The sequence below is a fragment of the Gymnodraco acuticeps genome, unplaced genomic scaffold, assembly GCF_902827175.1.
Source record: "Gymnodraco acuticeps unplaced genomic scaffold, fGymAcu1.1, whole genome shotgun sequence".
Classification (NCBI taxonomy): Eukaryota; Metazoa; Chordata; class Actinopteri; order Perciformes; family Bathydraconidae; genus Gymnodraco; species Gymnodraco acuticeps.
In genome coordinates, this window is record NW_022990295.1 from 7,831,454 (window position 1) to 7,852,816 (window position 21,363).

The window sequence follows — 21,363 nt, forward strand, 5'->3', positions numbered from 1 at the left end:
ATGTGACACCCCGCTGCACCTTCAAAACAAAAGCTCCACCAGGATAGATAGACAGGAAAGCGAAGCGACCTCGACATTTTTTCCTCAACAACCCCCTTATCCTAAATATTCTTAGGTAATTTTATGTCTTAGAAAGCATACGCCTTTTATCTGCATTTTCGGTGAACAGTTTAACGAATCGTCGCTATTTTATGTCGTGTAACGCGTAGAACGCTCGTGCATCTGGATGAACATTGTGCAGTAATTTATGGATGTAATTAGGTAATTTAAACTGGCCACTGACAACAAGCTCGCCGACTGCATCATGGTTAACTGCTGCTGTCTTTGCTGCGGTGAAATCCCTCAACCCCGCCCCCTTGTGCCCGGCCAGGCGGGACCACCGCGGGACCCCCGCTCCGTGCAGCAGCAGCAGCCCGCTGGCTCCGGCCCAGACGCCGTGGAGCTGAAGGGGGCGCACAAAGGGGGAGCAAGACAGCTAGTGCAAGTGAAGAAAAAGGAGTGAGTTTATAATCTGTCTCTGACATGCGAAAAAGTGCAGCATGCTCTCCTCCGAGCCGGACTCTGCGGAGGCCACGGCGGTCAACGCTGCTCTCACTGAGGCTGAGGAAGAGGAGCAGGAGGATGAGCAGGACTCACCGGCAGAGAGTGATGTCCCGGAGGAGGTAGGTGTACACATACCTCACGTTCATTTAGAATTTTGAACAAAAGCCTTTGAAATATCAGCTATGAATAGTTCTGATCAATTGATTACTTTTAATAATTAAAATACATTCTGATCCATAAACATTGTTGTTGTGCAATGCAAATAAGCCCAATTGAAGATGCAAGTTCATCAAGCTTATTGTATAAAATTCCTTCCAAATTTGGATTTATATCCTATGCATTCGGATCTCTGTGTCCTCTTGAAACATAAATCCTTTATTATAGGCGCGTTCACACCGGAGTACTTGCACTGAGAGAGGATTGACATCCTCTCAGTGCAACCTTCCACCTGCAGCCAAACAGCCTCTCTGCTCGTGAGAAGAATCAATTTCAGTGACACAAGAATCCATGGATAGATATTCTCATAATGCATTCAATTTATTCCTAAAGAGAGTTCTTAAGCTGCAAATATTGTATAATATACAATAATAAATAAATAAAGTCATATCCATGATTTTAAGTGTTGATCTTTAGATGCATGTCTGTGTTTGCTCCTTCATGCCCTCAGACTTTACTGTCATAGAGTTATTACTTTGATTCCATCTGGGGGACTGGCTCTGTGCAGCCAGCCATGCACAGATAGTAAGAGAGCACGAGTTGTCTTACATCAGATCCAGTGTCCATGTAACGGCTAATTCCTACTGCAGATATGCATCTGCCCGCATATTTAGTTAAATTAGTTTAACGTTAAATTGAAGGGCTAGATTTGCATTTACAAACATGATAAAACAACATCATCTAACAGTGTTACAATCTGTCCAATCTGCAGTCAGAAAGCCTGGACAACTGGAAAGTCCATCTTCTGGTACTAAAGACATGCATCCCTGTTTTCCCCATACATAACCGAGGTGGAACCAGCAAAGAGACATCCCACCCCTGTGTCAGCGCAGTAATGGATGGGCTGGTTGTCAGCATAAATTGCTTCACTCCATAAAACACCAGAGGTAGCCAACAAGAACACAGGATCTCATGAGGAGCATGGCCACCACAAGATCAGGACAAAATATCAAAGAATATCATAGTCTTTTGGAGAAAACATTTTTTGAAGGTGGGATCACATTTATTTTGAATTCCTAAACTAGCCTCCTTGAAGATTCACACATTAAATGTTGCAATATTTTGATCTCTGTAATGATAAAGGGTTACGCACCAGCATATTTTACAGTTTGTGTTACTGATTAAATAGCTTTAGGCAAGTGTGAATGGGACAATTAAACCTGTGGTCAGTATTGCAAGTGTGAGCACTTTCTGTTTCTCTGCCCCGAGCTATCCACCAAATACTCAGCAGATACGTGTAGAGCAGAGATGCTTGAAAAAAATCTGAATACTTCAACATGTGTGTTTGTTTTAAGCTGTGCTGGGAGAAATATTTCGATTTATTTCTTGGGTAAAAGACGAAAAAGCCCACAACATAAGCAGAAAATGCAACTTATCTATAGACAACAATCCAATAAAAACATAAAGAACATGCTGTACAATAGTATTTCAAATTTTACTCAAGTCAAAATAATACAATAATTGAAAATATTAAAAAAGACTACGTATGCAGCAGAACGCCCAGAGATAGCTCAAATTAGATATAGTTACGTTAAATATGAGTCAATACATTTGAGTCAAAATGAAATTTGAAAATACATAATATTGGGCAAAAACTGTGATGGACATTTTCACTATTTCTGACATTAATGGATGAATCTAGTATACAATCTGCAGAAACATCGATAATAGAAACATTCATTAGTTGCATGACTAATTTCTACCATTGGGTTTTCATTTCGAATAGTGTTACCCTGGAATATTACTGTGTCAAATGTAGTAGCACATTTCTCCCTCAGGCAATATAAATTCAATTAATTTCAGAGATAGATGTGTGAAAACACCTTATGTTTATTTATGTCGGCTGCTTTGACTCACAGCCTCCCAGGGACACTACGTGGTTGAGTGAACTCCACTGCGCTTTCTTTATTTTGATTTACTTTATGCTTAGGTATAGGAAAGTCTGGTCAGTGCTGCCCCGTTCATTTGCATTTCTACTGCTTGCCAGGTTTAATGGCCTCATTGCTCTGAGTGCCTTTTCCTCATTACTCTTTCTCTCTCTCTGCAGCAGCATCCTGTGAAGCAGTCCCTCGGTTCCTGTGTGTGCCGGGAGTCCCATTGGCGCTGCCTGCTGCTCTCTCTGCTCATGTACAGCTGCCTGGGCGCCGTGGCCTGGTGCCAGCTGACCCGGGTCACCAAAATCAGCTTCAATTCGGCCCTCACCTCCTCATTCTCGGCCTCGTTCACCTCCTCCCTGCGGGGCGCCTCTGGGATGGGTGTCAGCGGACACTCAATGATCTACCATGATAGCCCCTGCTCTGACGGCTACATCTACATCCCTCTGGCCTTCCTGCTCATGCTCTACGTCTTATACATGGTGGAGTGCTGGCACTGCAGAGCGAGGAGCGAGCTGCAGAGCAAAGCAGACGTGGACAGCGTGTACGAGCGCATGCTGCGCATGAGACAGGCCCAACCCTGCATTTGGTGGAAGGCCATCAGCTACCACTTTGTCCGTCGGACCCGTCAGGTCACTCGATATCGCAATGGAGACGCCTACACCACCATGCAGGTGTACCATGAGAGGGTGAACACGCATGTGGCCGAGGGAGAGTTTGACTTCGGCCGCTGCGGGATGAAAGATGTGTCATGTGACCTCATGGGCTTGGAGGGACTTCCGGCGACTCGCCTGCGCTTCACTAAATGTTTCAGCTTCACAGAGGCCGGGCCAGAAAACGATTACCTCAACCAGAGAGCCAGGTTCTTCTCTGAAATCGAGGGTTTGGACGATTACATGGAGGCCAGGGAGGGCATGCAGCTGAAGAACGTGGACTTCAGAGAAAACCTGATAGCCTATGTGGACCCTGACCGGTTGCCTTGGTACAGCTCGCAGGTCGCCTTCTGGCTGGCAGCTCTGCTCATGCTGTCGTGGCCTCTGAGAGTGCTGATAGAGTACCGCACTGCCTATGTGCACTACCGCATAGAGAAACTATTCGGGTTAGAGTACAGCCCGTCTCCTCTCGATGAAGACACGCCTAATACTGGGTGTGTTATTCCCAGAGTAGACACACTGGACAGCACTGAGATGGAGTGGCACATACGCTGTAACCGCCAGGTGATCCCTAGCTACTCTGAGGCTATACTGATAAACATGAGCACAGCCGACTCTAACTCCTTACCAGACACTGAATGCAACTCCTCCTCAAACGGCTTCCTCCTCGAGGGCAGCCAGACTGCTCAGAGTTACGGCGCCCTGCAAAGCCAGGAGGACTGCGAGCAATGCAGGGAGCCGACTGAAGGAGGTGATGGAGGAGGAAGGAGGAGGTTCGTCACCAGCTCCAGCTGCTCCTCCATCTTCTCCTGCCGGGGAGCGCTGCTACACTCCCACCTCTCCTCGGACACCTCCCGCTTCTCTCTCTGCCGCATGTACGGCTCCCACCGCACCATGGCTCTGTGGGGGAGCCGCAGCAGCAACCTGACGGACCCTTGCTGCGTGGAGGAGCCGTGCTGCAGGTCTGACTCCAGCCAGCTGGCCCTCAGCGACAGTCCGCCCACCTATAGGGACGCCCGCTTCTTCCCTGTGCTCATCGTGCATAGGCCTGAGGGCTGTGGGGGTGAGGACGGGAGGGAAGTGAGGCGATATTATATACGAAGAGGGTCGTCCTTTGTAGAGACGGATCTGTGAAGGACACTAGGACACTTATTGATGAGCCAAGATGGATTCACATGTTTGCTCTATAGACAGAATGACATTTTTGATTTATGGAGCTGTTTCAAAAAATTCCACATATAAAAAAGGTTCAAGGTGATAGTTTTGATTGTTGGACGTAGGGTTGTACGATTGAATAATTCACACAGAGTGTATTAGCTACAGTAGATGGGGTCGGCACAGAGTAGCAAAAATGTAAGCAATTTAGCCAACTGTTGTGCCATTATCAAAACATATTTAAGCCAACTAAAATAATCATATAGAATATTTTGTACCCCTTTACCTTTCCGGCGACTGCCCTTTTTTACAGGTAACTGAAGCTGTTATCTTTTCTCTCTTTAAAGCCACCAGACTAGTCTATGCTGGCATAGACTACATATAATATAATATACATCTTAGTAACTGTCGGTCAGTCTCTGTTATTGGGTGACTTTAGTCAATCTAAATTAACCAAAGTTACACAATAATACAAATTACTAACCAATCGAGGCAGCTGTTGCCCAACAACTCCTGTGTTGTGCAAGGTAAATGTGTTGTTTCTGTCACTTAAATTTGGTGGCCTTGAAGAGGGCATGGACGACGGCTTCTGTTCTTCACCTGAAAGGGCAGTCAGGTTAAGCGCTGAAACTACTCAAAATATATTGTTCACTTATACTGATATTGATGTTATCAGGTGGGCCTATTTCTCCCAACTGGGGGTGTGACCTCTGCCATCTTCTGTAGGTAATACACTGACTATTGATAAGTACTTCATGAAACCCCACTACAAGCATTATAAACTATCCTTCTAAATACAAACCTCTATTTTTTAACAAAGTCACCAAAAGGTCAGAGTATTGAATTGCACATGTCCATATTATTACAGTGAAATGTGGGAAATGCAGGGTGTACTCGTGTATCTAAATCACCTCTGCATTGTCATACAGCCTTTGTAGCAGCTACACTCTGTCTACTCACACTACAGTGTGTATGATGACACAAATAAAAACTTAACTAAATGGTGCACACAACACTGATACATGAAAAATGCACGACCTCTGCATCCCACTGTTTCTTATATTTCTGAAAAAACACATGATGCAAATCTTAACCAGTTTCTACATTGACTATGTTGGTGTTTTTATATGTTAAAGATGTGTGCAACTTAGAGGCATATCTCAGACTAGAAGTTGCATGTTGTTACTAAATGTATTGTCTTTTTTAGTTGATTAATAGTGAAACCAAAGACGTGTGTTAGCAATAAAAAAATACTCAAAAATGATTGTATAAGTTGTCAGATTGAAGCAAGTACTTTCAAATGCGAAAAAATATGAAAATAGTATGATGAGTCATCTAACAGGACAGGATTGTGGGGGTTTAATTCACTTTAATGAAATGCATAATTTATATCACTGCATGTGGCACGTTTTTTTATTTTAGTTTAAGGTTGCTAACGAATGCACATCCTTGTGTGTGTTCATACTGAAAATGAATTGGAAGGAGTGAGCTAAGTTTCTCCTGTGATCTTTGATGTGAGGAGACGATGTCAGACACTCTCAGACTCAAGTACAAATGTACAACTACAAAGAAACACTGACATTCAGACAAACCTTAGCTTTCCATTGTTGTTTCTAGACGGAGGGTTGTTGGTTTAAATAAACCATTTATGAAATCAAAAGCTTTAAAGCGTGTTGTTCGAGTGTCATCTAGGCAACATACAGGATGTAAATAAAAAAATAAGAGGGAAGAAAAGAAGTATGACATGTTTTTGTGAATAACATCTCAAATCCCCCTTTTTCTGGTTAGGCAAGTCGTCACCATTCTCTGGGACCTGAAATATTGTTATCTTCACGATTTCAAAATATATAAACGTATTTAGACAAACCGAAAAATGAAACAAGACATTTTGTTTTTTGGATATCAGGCCACCAGACCAAACTAATTGAAGAATGTTATAATATCATACAGTATATTAAACTACTGTTTAAAAAATATTAATACAAATCCATTATGTGTATAAGATATTAATTGTAATTGTTACTTTTGATTATCTCACATTTGTGACTAAACAATTATGTCAGTCACTCAAGTATACCCAGACATTGGTCTGAATAAGTCACTGACATATTCATTTATTTTGTTGGTTTATTTGTTTGTTGTTATAATAATAGTAATAGTCGGTATTTTTCTTCATTTTGTTCATATAATTGTTAAAACTAACAAAAAGTAAAGCCTTGAAAATGTAGTTAAGTATATTGTAAATATACATGTTAGTACAACAACTCAACATTGTACTGTCCTACAGTGAATGAGTAAATAAAGCCTTTAGTCCCGACTCCCTTTTAGTCCATTAAAAACACGTCTGTCTTTTCCCTTTCCTGCTAACGGATCCCGCGCTGGGTTTAACCAGCTATTCCATGACGTCACTTCCTGCGCGCGCCCGATCATGCTAACCGTAGCTAACCAGCAGCCAACGAAGACCTGTCCCACAGATTTTACTCTCCGTCAAGATACCGATAGGCTCCCGGTAGCTGCCCGGTGAAGCCTCAAAGTGTCCCCGCTGTATGTCGTGTCTTCACGGGCGTCCAGGAGCTGCTGCTGCCCGGTAGAGACGCCAGCTCTGGTTGTTGTTGACATCCGTGAAGATGTGTCTCTAAGCTCCATGACGTTACTTATTTCGCGGAAGTTTCTGTTTCTTCTCCAGTATGCATTTAACACATCTCCTCTGACTCGGCATTAGGCCGGATCTTTAAGTGTTTGTTTTTTTATTAAGTCTTCGGTTGCGATGAAGCTGCAGTGTGATGTGGAGGTGGTGAATCGGATGCTCCCCTCGTTTGGGATTAGGAACCGAGGGAAGGGGGTCAGGGCGGTGCTGTCCATCGGGAAACATGTGGATAAGACGAGTCATCGCAGCAACATCTACATGATGATCTGCACAGCTAAAGACAGAGCAGGCTCCAGGTACAAGGTCAGTGTCTGCTGATCTCTGTCTGAACTGTGAGGATGCTGCCAGAGATGGAAGAAGTAATCAGTGTAGGAATACTCTGTTACAAGTACAAGTCCTGCATCAGTATAACCATCAAATATACATCATATCAACATACATATATCAACATTCCCATTCCGAATAATATAAATGACATATTTTGATTGTAATTATTAATGAATTAGAGTGTTATCAAAGCTGGTAAAGGTGCAGGTAGCTTTTGTGAATTTTACTCTAGGTGTCACTTAAGTCTTATTTAAGTTTTAAAATATATTATATTTCAAATCATTAAAGAAAATCTGCAAAGTAACTAAATACATTTAGTGGAGTAAAAAGTACATACATACAAAGAATGTTAATTTTTTCCAATAATGATAAGTTCTTGTTATTTTTAGGGTATGTTTATGTAGTCCATCCATCCAGGAATGGGACTGAAACCCCTTCCCAGCATGCATTTGACAGGAAGTTTTCTTTTTTAAACAGAATGATAATATTTGCCTGAATCAGCCAGTGGTTGACTTAAAGAGCATTGTTTGGGTAGAAGATAAGATTACACTTTATTGTCATAAAGCAAATGCTATTCCCCTTTGACGGGGCTCAACAGCAGACGAACAATACACATCCCCCTCGGCCACAGAAGCATTGATGTTATGCGTCACAACACATTGCAGTAACTTGGATTATATCTTTTGGTTTCATTAACTCAACCCCCTGTGTCATATGATAAAGCACATTTTCATATTATTCATCATTATCTTTCCCAGAAAGACATGGATTAAAAACCCTAAGAGTATGTTTTCACTGTCTCAAACGTTGCTTTCGAGTGCTCAATTTAAAACTCACAGCTGCCAAGACAAACACCTGCATGTTTACCATCTTGTTCAAAGCTTTCAGTATTTGTCTGCACTTGTTGAGACAGTGAAAAGCTCTCTCGTTGTTGTGTCATGTATTTTCTATCACTGACATTTGCCAACTTTCTCTTGCAGCTGAAAGACAACATAGAGAAGTTCTTCACTTGGTTTGTGGAGGAAGGCAAGGCCACTGTGAGAATAAAGGAACCAGCTGTGGACATTTGTTTGAGCAAGGTATGCCATCCAACATGTTGTAACTACATTTTAAAGGTTGTTACAAGTGAAGACCGGTTGTTGTTTTTTGCCTAGAGCAAGTTTTTCAGGTTTCTGTTGAAGCAAATGGACCAGAGCTAAACTGTCCACTCGCTCATTCATCACCAGACAGGCACATCGGGTTGTTGTGACTGGGTTGTTGATGCAGCCTCATTGTTCTCAGTCGCTGTAAAGCCCTGGCTGTTTGAGGTCAGCGGTGACCTTTCGCCTAGATTCTTCTAACATATTTCAACCTGCCGCGTTGAATGAAGAGCACGCACACACCCACAAACAGCCTAATGCCACTTTAGGTAGACAGAGAAAACTAGTTCCCTAACTGTGGGAAATTACGTAAATACGTACATAAATACTTTTGAATGAACACACTTATCACCCAAATATGTGGCAATATTCTAAAAATGTCCGCTAACCAGATCAGGATTAAACCCAGTAATGTGATAGCTGGGCTAATACTGTAATAACATGTCCTGACCATAGCATAATAACATTTTGAACAATAATGTATCACATGTATTGGGAATTCTTATTAAAGGTTGACTTGAGATAAAAAATAAAACATTTAATGATTTCAAATTCCTCAAAAAGCCCAGAGTTTACATTTCCAAACATGAAATAAGTGTTGAATGTTAAATGCTAACATGACACTCACAATTGTATACATAATGTTAAAAGGGAATTTAGTTTAGCAGACATAATGTTCTTTTAAAGTAAGTGTGTCAAGATAGATCACAGGAAAATAGGTCAGGTATTTTCAGGAATCCGGTCATACCTGAGAACCTGTGAGTGAGCTGTGTTTCTCACCTACAAATCCACATGTTAGGTAATGTATTTATTTATTTGCAGGCTGATGCAAACAGCTTAAAGAACTTCCTATCAGCTGCTCGTCTGGCGGACAGAGGGAGTGACGCCAGCAGCCTTCCTCTCTCCACGCTGACTCCTGTTCGTGCCAGAGACGTGGAGCAACCCAAGAAGAAGCTCAGCATCGTCTCCAAAAAGGACTACCCCCTCACCTCCAGCTTCCCCTACTCTCTGGAGCAGCTGCAGGTGTCCTACTGCAAGCTGTCCCGCGTGGACATGAGGATGCTGTCCCTGAAAGGTAGAGTAAGGCGATCAGGGTCACACAAACAAATAATGTATGCCTATTGAGTTTGATAAAACTCGATTTACATTCTGTTTATGCACAAATTATTTTTATGGAAAATGTTGAATGGGCTATTTCCCTATTTTAGCCAATGAGGTCAGTTTACAGAAATTATCATAGTTTCTACATATTCTTTGACAATGGTTGTGTTTTGTCTTGTCACTGGAAGAAGCTTTTGGAAGTTTGGGAAAGTGATCTTGATGATTAGCATAGTGACAAATGTAGGATTTATTTTTATTTTTAAAGCAATATGTTTATTTAGATTTTCAGTTTTTCCCACAACAAGATACAATACATAGAGCAGCACACATCAATTCCTCCCTCAAACGTTATGATGTCCACTATAGACATTTATAGAAGGAACAACTGCAAAACACAACATACTAATCCTGAGCTAATGAGCTTGGGGAAGACATTTGATTGTCTCAATTACCATTCTTTAAAAAAATGCAACTTTATGTAAATGCAAATTATATAACTTGATTGCCCTTCTTAAGTTGTGGTATTTTTGTTTTTGCAGCTCTCCGGAAGCTTGACCTTAGTAACAACCACATCAAGAAACTCCCCGCCACCATCGGAGACCTGGGCTGCCTCTCGGAGCTCATCCTGCACAACAACCACCTGGAGGCCTTCAGCGAGGCGCTCTGCCTGTCCACGCTGCAGCGCACCCTGCAGCTGCTGGACCTCAGCCAGAACCGCCTGCGCTCCCTCCCCGCTCAGTTCTGCCAGCTCAAAAAACTGGTGAACCTCAAACTGGACGACAACGAGCTCGTCTGTCTGCCGTTCCACGTGGGCCGGCTCTCCTCGCTGAGGTTCCTGTCCGCGGCGCATAACCAGCTAGCTGTGTTGCCGGGTGACTTCCGTAAGCTGAGTCTGGAAAACCTGGACCTGTTTGGAAATCCGTTCGTCCAACCTAACCCTCTGGACCACACCATGAAACTCACGTTCCCCCTTCCACTGCAAGAGCTGGCTACCAGAGCTGTGGCCAACCTCAGGTGAGAATTGAACATATTCAGTATGTCATACTCTTTGTACGCATTAGGGCCACTGTAGATTTAAAGATCTATATTTGTATGTTGAAATAGGGGTCAGGGGAAGGGGTATTATTTAGAGAAAATGACTGACATTTCTGTGTATTCTCCGAGATTAGAGTCACATATTCACTTTGAATATATTGCGAGGTCAATCATACATTTGTAAGAGAGAAAATGTTAAAATTCACAAAAATAAGAGTCAAAATGTATTTAAAATATTAACTTGAGGGCTTTTTGAACCACAGTGCTATATTTCCAAGGTTGGAACTTTACTTTACAACCATCATGGCCCCCCCCCCCCACACACACTCGTAAAACACCCCTGTTGTGGAATACCACTTATGTGCAATATATATCTACCGTAAATGTGCAATATATATACTTCCACCTTTAATACTTTCACCTGACTGCTATATTTCAAAAACTGTTACTGGTACCGGATGTGTATGATGCAAATTGTGTAATTTCTACTTTTATCTTTAGTATTTGTATGCATGCTTCTTAATTAATACTAAGCTATATTTGTCTCTTTACTTGCTGTAACAAATGTAAATGTCCCCTCTGTGGGACGAGTAAAGGATTTCTGATTCTAAATAACCTCATCAAAAAAGTGTTTTCTTGTAAAGATACTGCTTGATCTTAATCTTTTACTTTTTGTATGTAAAGGTACATAAAGCCTCTACAATTTCAGAAAAGTTGAGCTTTGCATTTTTTGTACCTACAGATAACTCCTAACTGTTTTTTTGTTTACTCTCCTCTCAGGTTACCATACGGACCTCACCTCATCCCGGCCCACCTGTGTCGGGACCTGGAAGTAGCGAAGACCTGCGAGTGTGGCCGTGTCTGCCTCAATTACTTCATCAAGACGGCGGTCAGCATGAACCTGCACCAGGTGTCCCACACGGTGGTCCTGGTGGACGACATGGGGGGCACAGATGCTCCGGTGCAGCAGCACTTCTGCTCCCTATCCTGCTACTCTGAGTTTTTAGACAAGTCCCTCCAGAGAGGAATCAGATGATGAAGAACAAACGCTTTTTTCAGACAAAAAACACACCAGAACTGCTGTGGATTTTGGATTTGAGATACTGTTGGACGATACAGTTTTCTTGTTCTGCCTTTAAGTGGATTTTGACTTTTTAAAAGTGCTTCAAGAGGGTTATAACACTAACGCTCTATTATAATGCAGTTCCCAGCAACCGGCTCCATCTGTAACTGAGAGGCACTGAGTTTATACAATGATAGTGGGCAGCAGCACTGACATAAAGTGTCATCTTCAGAAACTTCAGACTCTCCTACTTGGCCTACTTCTACTCGGCAGGGGAATAAAGAAATTAGATATTTTTCCTGAACACAGTGCCTCAGTCAGTGTGTGTTAGCCTATGGGAGTTGGTTTTACTGTTTATTACAACCCACAATTGTATATAAATGTGAATTTAATCAAATAAAATAACAACTTTTTGTCCAAAGTATTTTTTTCTGGGAAGAGATGAATTTGTCATACATTAAAATACTGAAGAGAAAGGTCAGGTATTGAAAATATGAAGATGTTTTATTGTTCGACACACTGCAGATTCCCTATAAATACTGGCATTAAAAACATTTGCACACTCTCCTCAGTCCAGCTCAAACATCAGGGAGTTTTGAAAGATGAACCCAGCAGATGTGGAATGATCGCTGATGACCGTTTCATTCCCATCTTCATCAATCTCCCTCAATAACGCAGGTGGTGTCCTGCTCTTCTTAGGCCGGAAGATTTGCTCCGTCGGCAGGTCGTCTTCATCCACGCCCCCCCTCGATTCCTCAGGGGAGGGGGGGGCCCCGTCTTCCGAATCTCCTCTGCTTGACTTGGTTGCTTCCTCTGCTGCAGGCATCTCGCTGGACTCCTGGGGAATGTCGCACCCCTTTATGTTGTTTTCAGCGTTAGCGTCTAAGAAGGTTTGGGATTCCTCACCGGATCTGTCGTATAGAAATGACGCATCTTCCACCTTAAGAAAAAAACAAGGATATATAAAACTACATAAGCAGATTAGTTTGATCACACACACTTTTTACTTTCAGGTCAATAGGATTGTTGGGGATGTGTCAGGATTTGTCTCACCTCATCTCCACTTACATGATCATTTTTCTTTCCAGTCTCCGCGTTGATGTCTGAAGTCTTTAGTTTAGGTGGTGACTCCAAACAAGAATTCTGATGCACTCCTCCCTCTGTTCCTATGGAGCTTGAATGTTCAGCAGGGATTAAAACAGGCTGGTTTTCTGTTTCAGGTGAGGCCACAAGCTCGTCCTCCACAGGTAATGCGTTCTCTCCTTCAGCAGAAGCATCAACAGTGTCGTCCTCAAAACCCGTAAGAACGGGATCCTTTTGACCTCCATGGGTCTCATTTTTATCTCCATGGGTCTCATTTTTCTCTAGGTTAAAGTCTCCAACTTCTATTAGACTTTCTTCCTTCTGCTTTTTCAATGTGTCCTCCACCACACCTTCTTGGCCTTTTTCTTTCACTTCTTTGCATTCTGCCTCCTCCTCCACACTGATTTCCTCTTGAGTATTTTCTCCTTCCCTCTTCTGCTTTCTCCACGTATCCTTCTCTCCTACAGATTCCTGGCCTTCGCTCATCTGCTCCTCTCCTATCTCCTGACCTCTCTCTTCTTCAACTTCCTCCTCCCCTGTCTGGTTTCTCAAATCCTCCTCAATGCATTTGTCCTCCTCTTTCATCTCAGTATTCTCCTCTTGCCTCTCACTAACATCACTAACACTACTCTGAGCAGGCCCTAGATGAAAATCAAAAGCTTCCTTAGAAGGGAGAACGGGCAGTGTGACTGTGAGCTGTTGTTTCTGTTTGTTGAACTTGGCCTCTCCTTTATCTTCATCCACAGGATAAGCTAAGGGCAACTCCAGTCTATAGGCTGGTTCCTTGGACTCCAGCAGCATCAGCCGACACTCTTTCACCTCGAGGCTGGCCTCTGTGGCGGCCTTCAGAAGAGGCATGTCGATGGTAACCACTATCTCTTTGGGCCTGGGGCTTTGGGCCGAGTCTCGAGCATATCTGAAGTCCTGTATATCCGTAAACGACCGATATTTAACGGTGTAGTTTGGCTTTGTAGGCTCTTTGACTTTCTGAGGCGGGATGCTTTTAGGTGTAGCCTCGTTTATGTTTTTTGATGCAGGTGATTTTGTGGGCTTAGTTTGCGGGGTAGGTCTCTTTTCATCTGGGTATGGGAATGCAAGAGGGTCTGGCTCCTCTGATGGCATTTTATAACCAGGTATGGGTTTTCGGATGACACAGGGCTGTGGCAGGCCTTTGTATTTTGATTTGATCTCCCTCACGTTGTTTTTATCCAGAGTCACTTTAAAATGATCCTGGATTCCCTGAATGGCTGTGCTGTCCACCATATTGGTAAATCCTCTGTTTCTGCTCGCAAGGTGGAGAGTGTCAGGATGGAAGATGACGTCATAGATCATGATCTTGTTCCCCTTTGGATCTGTGTCCTGCCTCCCTGGGTGCAGACTGTGGGGCAGGGCCCAGCATTGTCCCCTGCGCCCTTCCTCGGACACCCCCAATTTACGTTCAGGTTTCCCAACTTTGTCATTGCTGCAGATGTTGATAAAACACTTTTGCTTGCCGTTCACACTCGTCTTGAGAACCCTGGACGGTTTCGGGTGGATGAATTCAATCGTGTTTCCTCTCTCCTGCTCCAGAAGTTTGATCTCCTCTTCATACCTTTTCTTATTTTCAGGGTCTGATAACTCATGGGCGTAATCGAACAGCATCTCCTTGAATTTCTCGTCTTTGAAAGCTTTTGACAGTCTGTCGATTTCATCCACGGTGATGTTTAGTTCTTTCAGCTTGTCTACAGCCGCCATGTTGACGGTTTCGAGGAGTAATATTGACGCAGGTGAAGTTAACAGCAACACAGCTTTCTTAAACTAAACTTTTATAAATAGAAATCGAAAACGTTTTACAAGCTATTGTCGCAGATAATTTACAGTTTGATGTCGCTTTATGTCAATTTCCATGTATTTTATCTCCTGTTACCTCTTGTTGGCAACAAACGGTCCCAGTTGTGTCGATGTATCCATAGTAACGCGATAGGTGCTACAGGGAAATGTGTCCGCGAGAAACGATTGTTTTGGTGGCTGTAGCCTGCATGGTGACACTTTCACACAATTACTGGAATAATTTGATGACAATTGTATGAAACATATTTGTCATGCAACTTGAAAATGATACTTTAAAAAAATGTATTTTGAAAGATGATTTTACTTAAGTTAGATAAATACACTGGTGCATTTTCGTCAGTTGCATGGTTTTTGCTAGAATGTCACCTATCAAGTGTCATTTTAAAGTAATGTGCAGTCTCTGAGTCTTAGTCTCAATTAGTTATAGTAATTGCGACCTATTTCCTTATTTTGTATTCTTTTCTCACTTAATATTATCTAATTCGTCGTGTTGCATCATTTTTTGTTTTGTTACTGGGCTGGATATTTGTGTTTTATAACGAAGGCATAAAACACAAATATAGGAAAAACCTGAACCACTTTTTGTAGAATGTTGTGTAAATGTTTAAATGAAAGAAACCCACCAGCAGATGTCAGTGTAGGGCAGCGCTCAGGCTGCATGCGTGCATTGGGGAAGTCGGTCAGTAAGGGCAAAGGGGAGGGGCTGGTGTGCAGGGAAGAGAGCTGATTGGTCGCACCCCCAATAGTTGATATTTCTCCCTGTCTGATTGGGAGAGGTGTGCTGTTACTGGGGTATGGGACCACAGTGCTTATGAATGAGTAGCAGCAGCATCAGAAGCAGAGAGAAACGCGTTTTGCTCTATAGCAGCATCTTAACGTTTTTATTGCCATTGTTTACTGTACAACATTTTCACAGATGTTTCCCTATTTTTATTGGCTTAAAACCTTTCTAACTCTGCATTTTGGCCCTAATGATAGTAGAAAATGATTGTAAAAGATAGAACCTGTGAAAAGGACAATCGTATCCTTTCATTTGTACTGTTATACATACACATTTACTAAAATACATCCGTTGATATTTTACTATACACCTGTCCAGCAAATAATTATATTTTAAATTACATTATATTATATTCAGTTTTGGATTCACAGTAGTATACACCTGAAATGTTGAAGCAAAATATGTTAAACACCTGAACAGTTGAAACAACATCCCTAATATTCATCTGGCTGCTATTTAAAAAATATTTTAAAATTATTTATCTATTTACCTATATCCAATTTCAATAACTTGCATATAGACTCTTATTGCACTATTTCACTATTTTACTATTTACTTGCACTGTATTTGTTCTGTTTATCTGTGTTTTGTGTTGCTTTGTTGGAGAAGCCTGTGACACAAGATTTTCATCGGCATAACTACACTGTAGCTATGTTCATATGACTAAATAAAGAACCTTGAATCTTGTATTACAATGTGGTATTGCTACTAAAATATTACTGAAAAAATAGTACTTTGTCCCACACTAATTGTATTTCTTAATTTTAAATACTAACTATTCTTATGATAATTGTTATAGTGAGTCTGAGACACTTTTTCTGTAGCCACTAAACACAAGAACATGAGTAGTTTGCTAAATTATACCAGACTTAGGAGAGATTTTAAGTCAATAAAACCCTGGTGTATTATGCAACAGCCCCACCGGTTCCTAGCCCACATGTGATAGTGCTGAATGGACTTAAATGATCAGTTATTTACCTCCAAAACAAGAAAAACAAATGTCTGTCTTGTCTCCTGACTCAACAGCAATTTGGCTCTGAGACCCAATGTCCCCAGATGATCCCACCGAGAGATTTTATAACACCAACAATTAATTCAGCCAGCGGACCAAAAGAGGGCGGTGGTGGGGGAGTCGCAGCGTGACACACACAGGATATGGGAACGTCCTCCTCACTGCATTTCTGAATGAGACAACTGTAAAAGATTGCTGAATATAACTTTATTTGTTCCCGGATAAGATATTTGAAAGGTCACAAAATCAGCAAAGATTGACTCATTTAATATTTTTTCTTTTATTACAAATATGTATTAAATAATATGAAAAGTTAGACAGGGAGATATAATTATGGTACAATCGAAGTACTGATAATTAATATTCATATTTACATTGTTTATCATGTTTTCCCAAATATGACAAATAAATGCATTTCATAGTACAACAAACAATACATTCACATAGACATATATGTATATCTATCAGTATCAACACAAACAAAGAGAAAGTGTTGCAGGAGAGCTAGAGAAAGTGAAATGAATAAGACAAACTTCATACAAAGGCTTTGGCAAGAGTGCATTAATATCATAGTAAACAAAGAATCCTTTAAAGAAAATTGTACAAATGAGCAGTAGAGAGAAAAAAAGAGTCCAGTGCATGTTTTTTCTATCATTCCCATGAGTTAAACAGCAGCAGCCTTGTGTGCTTGGCTGCTCCCTGCATGTGTCCCTGTGGTATCTTGGTAGAAAGTAGGATGATTATAGTCTACTTGGTGCCGGCAGGTACCAGCATGCTGATTGTGGCAAGTCCGGGCTTTGAGACAGGCGTTTTGCCGGCGACCATCTTGTTCAGGCTACGAACGTCAGCCTGCCAGGAAGGAATTTTCTTGGTGGTCATGTGGCGGCGAGCGTGTTTGGTGAGGTGATCACTGCGCATGAATCGCCGGTCACACACGGGACACACAAACTTTTTCTCCCCGGTGTGTGTTCGCCGGTGACGGGAGAGCTCGTCGGAGCGGGCAAACCTCTTATCACAGCCGTCCCAGCTGCAGCTGAAAGGTTTCTCACCTAAAGGGAGGATACAGGGAGAGCAGGGAGTCAGCAAGTGAGTCAGATAGCAGTCATAAAAACTTCACAGATCACCCTTTAGGATAGGAGACAGAACAATGAGCTCACTCAAGAATAACAAAGCCAAGAAAGTGTAACAAACAGGATGCAACACTCATCTGTGGTCGTGTTTTATTCCACATCCTCAGTTACAAACAAGCTCAACACTTCTATATTACGTTAACCCCATAACCTGTTTATTGGAAGTGTGAAAAGCATCCCATGATAAGATAAAGGATTATTATCTATGTACAATGAAGGATTTTGAACTCACAATCACAGTGCCTTGGGTGCTTTTGAGACTGCCAACAAACATAGACCTCCACTAAAATAAACTGGACAGTTATTATTCCTGACTCTGACTCCACCACTTGCCCAATGTTTTTCTCACCTGTGTGTGTTCTCAGGTGAGCCTTGAGGTGTGAGCTCTTGAAGTACGTCTTTCTGCAGCCCGGGAAGTTGCAGACATAGTTTCTCCTGCGGGAAAAGTCCATCTTTGTGGCTACCGCACTTCCGCTGGGCCCAGCTGGCACGTACACAGGGGCCGGGGCCAGGGGCAGCAGCTTGGTGTTGCCCAGGGTCATGACAGTCTGAGGGCAGTGATGGGCCTGAGAGACAGAGGACTGAGGGAGGACCAGCATCACCGTGCCCTGGGGCACCGCTGAGCCCATGATGAGGGACTGCTGGACGGGGGCTCCGTTTACTGAAGTGCGCTGGGGGAGGATTGGTGTGGTGGTGGTCCGAATCCCAGAATGGCACGTTTGAACACCGGGGATGAAGGCTGAGATTATACCCGATTGGCTGCTGACGGGGAACATCTGGCAGATGATTTGAGGGCTGGGGATTGAGGGCAGTGACAGGGTCGTGGGAGCAGGGGGGCCGTTCCGCATTTGCATATTGACAGGAGTGGGGGTGGAGACACTGTTCAAATAGAGTTTTGAGAGACTGGCATGCTGCTCCATTCCTGAGGCTGATAATGTGCGTGTGAGAGGAGCAGGGGGAGATGGAGGTGTGGTTATCTGCTCAGTTTTTGTAATGAGGTGCTGCTGGCAGAGTGTCGCAGCCATTACTGTGTGTCTTGTTTTCTTTGTATCGGGGGCCACTGGAATGTGGTGTTGGCAGGGGGTGCTGTCTGCGGTGTGGCGGATGACACTCGTCGCCATGGCTCTGCAGGGCTGTGGCTGAGGGGGGAGGGAGGGGGTCTTTTCAGCAATGGGTGCCAGGGCAGGTTGGTGGAGGCCGGAACAGTGCTGTGAGGACACAGCAGTGCTGGACGCCTCAACGAAGCTTGGGCTATGAGGGGGAGTCATACACTGCAGAAGAAAGGGAGGGAAACACAGGAAAGATTATCAAGAGCTATAGAGCTTTTTATCACCCTGTCTCTCAGAGGAGGAACTACATGACCAGCCGCATGTCATAAACTTGTTATCTTTACACTTTCATATTAAAAGTCATATGGTTTTCTTCATAATAAAATATCGCAAATTCTAACAACATTTTGAGAAAACCTTCAAATTGAATTGTGAATGAATGCCTGTTCATATTCACTATAGTTTATAATTTAACGATTTGTGTGTGAGAAAATGTACAAAGATCTATGTGGAGCTGTCTTTGGTCTCTTAAACGGAGCAGCAGCTTCAGTGGATGTTGAAGTCACATGCTTCATGTAACTCATCCTTTATTTGCAAACTATATTGCACATAATAAGGGGTGGATGAGAATGCACTTATCGACTGCATGAACCTAACTTATTTTCCCATGGTTTGACACCTGTACATCAGGATGAGTCACTTACCAAGGAGGAGAGGGACACAAAGTCCTTTGGGGGCTCTGGAAGTTCTGGCGGCATGAGGGAGTCACAGGAGTCTGAAGCCGGTGTGAGGGGTCTGGGCTTGCAGGGGTTCGGCCTGCTGCTGCTGCCGAGGAAGTGACTCTGGCCCCAAGAGCTCATACACACCAACGCCTCGGCTGCCTCCAGGTCTGTGTACTCCAGGACAGACTGTTCACTGTCATGCCTCCTTCTCTTTGCATAGGACCCAAAATGATCCATGTACTCAGTCTGAAAAGAACAAATAAATAAACTTCAGACAAAGGCAGGGAAACAAAAAGTACTTCAGTATCGCCACATCATTGGGTAAGTCACAACTGCATGAGTCACCTTGTTGATTTCAACTTTGACTCATATTTGATCATGACAGTAACTCAAACATAGGAAAGCCCCTGTTATTCTGTTGACAGGAAAGGGGGTAACATGTGTATTTGCAGTAATCATCTGCTCTGTCACTGTTTCCCCAAACTAAAATTCCCAGAGAAACTGCACGATGCGTCCGATAGAGGAGAGGGGGAGTTGGTGACTACACCCCAGCCCAGCATGCACTGCCTCTGGCTCGGGGCCAGGACGCCTCCCATCGCCAAATATAGACCAAACAGTGACGTGCTGCCGAGATGAGCCATGTGAAATCCCCATAAAGCGGTTCGCATCAGGAAGTAGGTGTATTACGTTATTACTTTTCGTATTCATTTTTAGAGTAAACAAACGCATATACTCATCCGTCACAAAAGCAAAATCGGGCTAAACAATTTCTCAACATTGAAAAGCTTCCGTATTTGTTTAAGTTAGGCTACATGTAATATTATCATATAAACGTAGGTTATTACTTTAAAACTAAATTGATAAATACATATTATTTAAAAGTAAAGTGTTAACTTTAATTTAATACAGTTTATTGGGACGTTGACGTGACACAAAAATGTTTCAATATAATAGTACAGATACATTGAAATCAGCTGACGACTTCGCCTTAGTTCTCAAATATCAAATCCCTCAGTAAACAAGTGTTGTTACTGAACTGCAAAATAAATGTCGCACCTAAGCTTAATTATAGTAAAACAATAAAATAAAATAATAATAATAATAAACTTACCCCGTTTGAGTCCATCTCTGTAAATCTTCGCGCTGGCATTGAGGAATAAAATGTCTAAATATCACTTTTTTGTTGTCAAAGCCCGTAGAGAACAAAGAGACGGCGCTTGCCAGTGCTGCTGTCTGCACTGGGGAAGGGTTGAGGTCGTTTTTTTTCTCTGACTGGCTCTCTTTTCTCTCAGCTGTGTGTGTAAAACATGGGGAGGAGAAAAAAAAGGAAAACAAAACTCACAACACGCACTGGCGGGTGGCAACACTTGGCCAATCACAATTAAGTGTGTGCGGAGCTCCAGCCAATGGGAGAGCAGAGAACGCGTGAACAGTGCATGCTCGCAGGACGGTTGGAGGAAATAGGGTGCGTGGCCGTTGGTGGGCGTGGCCTGTAGAGTCAGCAGTGTCAGGGTAAACCCGATGAACTGCCGCACGCTAAACTGGGCGAAAGGTCGATCGAGTCTATGCTGCGTTCAAGGGATGTGGGAACAACGTGGTGGAAAATACATCATGGTTTATGCAACTTCTTATAAGTCAGACAAACAAAGAAAATTAAGTACGTTCACTCAAGTACTGAACTTTAGTACTCCAAAACGTAAGTACTTCTACTCCACTACAATTCAGATGTTAATAGTGTACTTTTACACCAGTACATTTATTTACCTTTAGTTACATTGCAGATTTGGATTAAGGATTTGAAATATATAATCAACATTTAAATAAGACTTAAATTACACCTAGAGTAAAATTCACAAGATACCCTGCAGTATACAAAGAAATAAACTAAGTAAACGCTCCACGTTTACAAGCTTTGATAACACATTAATGCATCAATAATTATAATCAAAACATATAATATATATTCGTCTGAAATGGGCAAATGTGCATAATGCATACTTTTT

General features: G+C 42.5%; 4 protein-coding genes across 5 annotated transcripts; 2 read left to right on the forward strand and 2 right to left on the reverse strand.

The window, feature by feature from the left end:
* The first annotated feature begins 48 nt into the window (after positions 1 to 48).
* LOC117550061 (transmembrane protein 151B) lies at positions 49 to 5,607 on the forward strand. The gene is made up of 2 exons (XM_034222356.1): positions 49 to 662; positions 2,807 to 5,607. Exons 1-2 carry the CDS (start codon positions 540 to 542, stop codon positions 4,418 to 4,420), a joined length of 1,737 nt encoding a protein of 578 aa, XP_034078247.1. The 5' UTR covers positions 49 to 539; the 3' UTR covers positions 4,421 to 5,607.
* A 1,234-nt stretch (positions 5,608 to 6,841) lies between these two features.
* On the forward strand, positions 6,842 to 12,177 carry lrr1 (leucine rich repeat protein 1). The gene is made up of 5 exons (XM_034221947.1): positions 6,842 to 7,391; positions 8,396 to 8,494; positions 9,377 to 9,629; positions 10,195 to 10,669; positions 11,471 to 12,177. Exons 1-5 carry the CDS (start codon positions 7,209 to 7,211, stop codon positions 11,724 to 11,726), a joined length of 1,266 nt encoding a protein of 421 aa, XP_034077838.1. The 5' UTR covers positions 6,842 to 7,208; the 3' UTR covers positions 11,727 to 12,177.
* Positions 12,178 to 12,279: 102 nt separating this feature from the next.
* dnaaf2 (dynein axonemal assembly factor 2) lies at positions 12,280 to 14,773 on the reverse strand. Of its 2 annotated transcripts, none has more exons than XM_034222457.1 (2): positions 12,822 to 14,773; positions 12,280 to 12,693 (listed from the first exon to the last, which is right to left on the reverse strand). In XM_034222457.1, the coding sequence occupies exons 1-2, from the start codon at positions 14,568 to 14,570 to the stop codon at positions 12,322 to 12,324; spliced, it is 2,121 nt and encodes a 706-aa protein (XP_034078348.1). In that variant the 5' UTR covers positions 14,571 to 14,773; the 3' UTR covers positions 12,280 to 12,321. The 2 variants fall into 2 exon arrangements, with proteins under 2 accessions (XP_034078348.1, XP_034078347.1); XM_034222456.1 differs by having other exon boundaries at positions 12,807 to 14,773.
* A 1,886-nt stretch (positions 14,774 to 16,659) lies between these two features.
* Positions 16,660 to 20,669, reverse strand: LOC117549815 (Krueppel-like factor 11). Its single transcript, XM_034221898.1, has 4 exons — positions 20,472 to 20,669; positions 19,343 to 19,606; positions 17,939 to 18,860; positions 16,660 to 17,508 (listed from the first exon to the last, which is right to left on the reverse strand). The coding sequence occupies exons 1-4, from the start codon at positions 20,508 to 20,510 to the stop codon at positions 17,207 to 17,209; spliced, it is 1,527 nt and encodes a 508-aa protein (XP_034077789.1). The 5' UTR covers positions 20,511 to 20,669; the 3' UTR covers positions 16,660 to 17,206.
* Between the last annotated feature and the right edge of the window lie 694 nt (positions 20,670 to 21,363).